Below are 6556 nucleotides of genomic sequence, written 5' to 3' on the forward strand. Positions count from 1 at the left end.
TGTATTGGGTTTCCAAGGAATGGCTGGTGAGTTTGAACAGCTGACCTTGTACTTCAAGCTGACCTTGCAGTCTAGTGCTGTATCCCACAATGCCACACCAGGGCTCAGCATAATCTATAGTCACTACATTTACATAAGAAATTGACCAATCTTTACAGGGTGCATAACAATCACAGGGCAGACTGCAGTACAGAATCAGACAAACAGATCAAACAACAAATTATTTACAATTTACCAAGGAAAGAACAACCTGGACAAAAGTAACAGGTCTTCTGGGGTAGAAAACTAGAGCAAAGATTTAGGGGAAACATCTCAAGTTGATTTTTAAAAAAGCTACAACAAAAGGCTATATAAACAGAATTCCTTCACTACAGCACACAGTTGTTTGTAGCACCAGGGCTCCTTTTAAAATCACTTCAGCAGTTGCCCTTTACTACTTCGGTTGGTTCCAACTCACAGTGACCCAGTATAGGGTTTCTGAGGCTGTAAATCTTTGCAGAAGCAGAAAGTCTCTTCTTTCTCCCATGGAGCAGCTGGTGAACTGGAACACCAACCTTGTATTTTGTAGTCCAGTACTTGATCCCTTCAAAGTCACCATGCTCCCCTTGCTACTTTTAGTGAGTGATAAATGGAAAGTATAAAATGTTCTGCCAAAAGAAAATAAGTGGATGATGATGGACAGAATGCATCATCATTATAGTTAAATGAACTTTCATCCCAAGATAGCTTATAGTTTTCCCACAGTTTAAGACCTGGTACCTAGTGTTGTTGTTGTTTCTGAGTGTTGTCGAGTTGATGATTTTGATTCATAGTGACCTTGTATAGAGTTTTTGAGAAACAATGGTAGGTTTTTACCACTGACCTTGCAGTTAGCAGTCTAGTGCTTATCTTACAGCACCATACCGGGACTCCACCTCAGTAAAAGACAGTGTTATGTTTGCTCCACATGTAGCTAATGCTGTGTTGAGGAATTCGAAAATCTAATCTGATGCAGTTTAACATGCTACAAATTTATTAATGTTCCCACAGATGAAAAGAATTGAAGACTTGATAACCAGAAATCATAATCAAGAAGAAATTACGGTTCTTTGCTGCTGGAAATGTAGAAAATGTATAGCAAGTTCTGATTGTTTCATGAAATACCTTGAGAATCAAATTAGTAAGGTGGGTACTTCTAACTCCATTATTTAATTTACTAGTATAAGAAGGGTGTGGATACATTCATAGAGGTACTCACAACCCCGCTATACCTGATTGCGTTCTTACCTTCTTTTACCTGATCTACTGATAATGCCCCAAAATAGCATTCAAAACTTATCCTACCGTCCATACTTGCAGAATTAAGTGTGTACTTAGTAACATTAACATGATCTAAAGTGGCACTGTGGGCTAACGCATCAGACTGCAAAGTCATTTGAACTGCAAGGTCAATGGTTCAAGCTCACTAGCTGCTCATTGGAAACCCCATACAGGGTTGCTATGGGTTGGAATTGACTCAGCGGTACTTAACAACAACAACAAAGGATTTAAGTGCAATATCATATAGATACAAGTTGAAGATAATATTTTTTACTCTCACCATGAGAATGCTTTAATGATAAAGTACAATTAAATTCAGAGTCTTATTAAGAAATGGAAAACCTACTAAATTTTTTTCCTCATTGTTGTTGTTGTTAATTGCTGTGGAGTCACTTCCAACTCAGAGATCCTGTATAAGGTTTCTGAGAGGTAAATGGTGGGTTTGAACTGTCTAACTTGTGATTGGCATTCAAGTGCTTATCTTACAGTGTTGACCAGGACTTCTTTTTCCTCATAGTACTCAAATAAGAGAAAGTTCACATGTAATTTAAGAATTAGAAACCTGTAGAAACAATCTGAATATTTAAAAGCATTGGCTTGGTCATCAGGGTTAAATAAATGTGGATTTTTAAGAAACAAAAACAAAATTACTAAACCTTCCTAAGAGCAATTATCAGACAGATCAGGTGCCAACAGGGTTGTAATATATGGATGGACTTTACAGGAAATTCTTAATTCAGCATCTCTTCTTTTCCTCCTTCAAGGGACAGTGTTTGGTTTTACCTCACCTACTCATGATCGTGATTATTTCCTCTCCACTCCAACAAGTTAGCCATCTTGAACTGATAGGAGGTACCTTGTATTGCATACTTATTACATACTAGACTTTACAGAAAACAAAACATAGGATTTTAATTGAAAAAATTTTTATACTAAGAATATGTATAACTGTAGAAAATTTTATGCTAAGAATACTTTGTTTTTGGTAGTTACTGTGGAGTCAGTTCTGACTAATAGTGACCCTGTATAGGGTTTCCAAAAAGTAGCTTATGGCTTTGAACTACTGACCTTGTGATTAGCAGTCAAGTGCTTATTCTGTAGTGCCACACCACAACTTCTTATTGAGTATAATTTATACAGTTAGTTAGTTAGTAGCCATTAAGTTGGTTCCAACTCCAAGTGACCTTATATACAACAGAATGAATGAAACAATGCCTGGTTTTGTGCCATCCTTATGATTGTTGCCATGATTGAGCCCATTGCTGTGGCCACGGTGTCAATCCATCTGGTTAGAGGTCTTCCTCTCTTTGCTGACCCTTTCCTTTACAGACATGACGTCCTTCTCCAGATACAGTTCCCTACCGACAGCATGTCCCAAGTATGTAACCTGAACTTGCCTTCCTTGATTCTAAGGAACACTCTGACTATACTTCTTTCAAGACCAATTTGTTTCTTCTTCTGGCAGTCCGTGAATATTCAATATTCTTAGCCAGTTCCATAATTCAAATGCATCATTTCTGTTCTGGTATTCTTTATTTCTAGTCCAGCTTTTGCAAGTGTATGAGGGCATTGAAAATGCTATGGTTTAGGCCAAGCATACTTTATTTCTCACAGTGAATTATTGGCTCTTGAGCATTTTAAAGAGGTTGTTTGCAGCAGATTTGCCTAATGCAATACATACTTTATTTCTTGACTGCTGTTTCCATGAGCAATAATTGTAGACCAAGTAAAATGAAATTATTGACAGCTTAAATCTTTTCTCCATTTATCATGATATTGTTTATAGGTCCAGTTGTGAGGAGTTTGTTTTCCTTACACGGAGGTGTAATCCATGGTGAAGGCTTTCATCTTTGATCTTCATCAGTAAGTACATCAAGTCCTCTTCACTTTCAGCAAGATACATTGTGTCATCTGCATTTTGCAGATTGTTAAGTTAGGTGTACAGCTTAAGTAAATTTCATCAGCCCTACTACAAATTTATGCACCAACCAAGCCAGTAATGATGAAATTGAAGACTTCTCCCAACTTCTTTAGTCTGAAATCAATCAAACATGCAATCAAGATATGTTGATAATTACTGATGCTTGGAATGCAAAGGTGGAACAGAGGAAGGATCAGTAGTTGGAAACTATGGTTTTGGTGATAGGAATGATGCTGGTGATCATATGACAGAATTTTACAAGAACAATGACTTATTTGTTGCAAATAGCTTTTTTAAACAACATAAAAGATTATTATACACATGGACTTCACAAGATGAAATAAACAGAAATCAAATTGCGCTGGACTGCAAAGTCAGTCCAGACCATAGGGTCGTCAGTTCAAGCTCACCAGATCCTCGGAAATGCTATACAGAGTCACTGTGGGTTGGAATCAACTTGGTGGCACTTAACAACAACAACAACAATAATAAGAGACCATAGAAAAGCTCCAGATAGCAAGCCAAACTAAGACCAGGTGCAGACTGTGGAACAGGTCATCAATTGCTCATATTCAAGTTCAGGCTGAAGCTGAAGAAAATTTAAACAAGTCCATGAGAGACAAAATATGACTTTGAACATATTCCACCTGAATTTAGAGGTTCAATGCATTAGACACTAATGACCAAAAACCAAAAGAGTTGTGTGATGACATCAGGAACATCATACAGGTGGAAAGCAAAGGTACATTTAGAAGACAGGAAATAAAAAACCAAAATGGATGTCAGAAAAGAAACTGAAACTTGCTCTCCAGTTTAGAGGTGCTAGAGCAAATGGGAGAAATGAGTAAATAAAAAGACCTAAACAGAAAAATTCAAAAGGCAAGTATTATTATGAAATGTGCAAATATCTGGAGTTAGAAAGCCAAAAGGGACAAACAAGCTCAGCATTTCTCAAGCTGAAAGAACTGAGGAAAAAATTCAGGCCACAACTTGCAATATTGAAGCTTTCTACAGGCAAAGTGTTGAATGATACAAAAGGCATCAAGAGAAGATGGAAGGCATACACAGAGTCACTGGTGGCTGTTCAACTATTTCAAGAGGTAGTATATGATCAAGAGTCAGTGATTCTGAGGGAAAAAGTCCAAGTGCACTGAAGGCATTGGCAGAAGACAAAGTCCGGCAATTGATGGAATACAACTTGAAATCTTTCAAAAAACAGAGGCAGCACTGGATGTACTCACTCATCTATGTCAAGAAAATTGGAAGACAGCTACCTAGCAATCTGATTGGAAAAGATGCACATTTGTGCCTATTCCAAAGAGAAGTTACCCGACAGAATGTGGAAATCATTGGACAACAACATTAATATTACATGCAAGTAAAATTTTGATAAAGATATTAAACAACTGCTGCAACATTACATTGAAAGGGAACTGTCAGAGGTTCTACCTGGATTCAGACAAGTATGTGGAACGAGAGTATCATTGCTGATGTCATATATTGGCTGAAAGCTGAGAATACCAGAAGTTGTTAACCTGTGCTTCATTGACTATACAAATACTTCTGACTGTGTAGATCATGACAAGCTATGGACAATGCTGTAGTAAATGACTATTGTTGTTGTTGTTAAGTACCGTGGAGTTGGTTCCAACTCAGTGACCCTACACAGGGTTTCCGAGGCTGTAAATCTTTACGGGAACAGACTGCCTCATCTTTCTCACGCAGAACCACTGGTAGTTTCAAACTGCCGACCTTGAGTTTAGCAGCCTGATTTGTAACCACTACGCTACCAGAGCTCCTTACAGAACACTTAGTAATTGTGCTTATGAGGAACCTGTAAATAGACTAAGAGACAGTCATTCAAACAGAACAAAGGGACACTGAATGGTTTAAATTAGGTATGGTATATTCCAGGGTTGTGTTCTTCACCATACTTATTCAGTCTGTATGCAGAGCTAATAATTCGAGAAACTGGATTTTATGAAGAACATGTCATCAGAATTGGAGGAAGACTCATTAACAATGTGTGATATGCAGATAATATAACCTTGCTTGCTGAAAGTGAAGAGGACTTAAAATACTTATGAAAATCATAAGTATTTTATACCTATAACCTTCGTTATAGGTTGCACCTCAATGTAAAGTAAACAAAAATCCTTTTCATTGGACCAGTAAATAACAACATGATAAATGGAGAAAAGATTAAAGTTGTCAAAGACTTCATTTTGCTTGGATCATTATCAGTACTCATAGAGGCAGGAGTGATGAAATCAGGCAACATGATTGGTTTAAAGTAAAGCTGATGATCTTGTTGTCTGTTTACTTTTGCTCAATTCACAATAAAAAGTTAGAAAAAAGAAAAAACAAACGATGTAACACATTAAGCAAATCTGTAATACAAGACCTCTAAAGTGTTCAAGAGCTAACAGTTTTAGGCCTAAAGTGCATTTGATCCAAGCCATGGTATTTTCAGTAGCATCATATGCTTGTGAAAATTGGACAATGAATAAAAAAGACTGTAGAAAAATGGATTCATTTGAGTTATGGTGTGGGCGAAGAATATTTAAAAGTTCCATGGACTACTATAATAATAAACCAGTCTGTGTTGGAATAAGTACAACCATAGTGTTCCTTGGAAGCCAGGATGGTGAGACTTGGTCTCTCATACTTGAGACATGTTATCAGGAGAAGCGCATCAAGCTAGTTAGGGTGGAGAATCCATGAAAAAGAGGAAGAACCCCAACAAAATGAAATGACACAGTGACAGTAGCAATGGGCTCAAGCTTAATGGTGATTGTAAGGCTTGTGCATGGTCTGGCTGATTTTTGTTCTGTTGTATGTAATGTGGCTATGAGTCAGATTTGACTTGACAGCACCTAACAATGACAACTGCAAATCATATCAAAATATACAAGATATCTATCACCCTAGAAAGTTCTATCCTGGCATTTCACTGACAATAATTTCAATTTTGCAATGCAGCCACTATTTGGATATCTATCACCACAAACTAGTTTTACCTGTTCTTGACCTTCATTCAAATAGAATCTTGTAGCATGCTATCTTTTGGTCTATTGTGTAAAAGAATAAAAGAATCATTCATGTTTTGTGCAAATAAGTAGTTTGTTTCTTTTTCTTTTCTTTTTTTGCTAAGTGGTTTTCTGTAGTATGTACCACAGTATATCAATTTTTTCTGCATATTGACATTTGGAGTTTTTCTAGTTTATGACTATTATAAATAAGCTGTTGTCAATATTCTTTTACAAGTTTTTTGTGTGCCTAAGCTGTGCTGTGTTCCATTTCATGGAATGCATAAACATTGATATATTAGGCATT

At 36.8% G+C, this 6556-nt stretch overlaps 1 protein-coding gene across 1 annotated transcript in view; it reads left to right on the forward strand.

Annotated features, from left to right (window-relative positions):
* The first annotated feature begins 1029 nt into the window (after positions 1-1029).
* RNF180 (ring finger protein 180) overlaps positions 1030-6556 on the forward strand; it is a 242894-nt gene continuing 237367 nt past the window's right edge. The window contains exon 1 of the mRNA XM_006875291.1: positions 1030-1164. Within this exon, the coding sequence (XP_006875353.1) occupies positions 1030-1164 (135 nt within the window). The remainder of the gene's footprint in view (positions 1165-6556) is intronic.

The sequence above is a fragment of the Chrysochloris asiatica genome, unplaced genomic scaffold (assembly GCF_000296735.1).
Source record: "Chrysochloris asiatica unplaced genomic scaffold, ChrAsi1.0 scaffold00318, whole genome shotgun sequence".
In the NCBI taxonomy this organism is placed as follows: Eukaryota; Metazoa; Chordata; class Mammalia; order Afrosoricida; family Chrysochloridae; genus Chrysochloris; species Chrysochloris asiatica.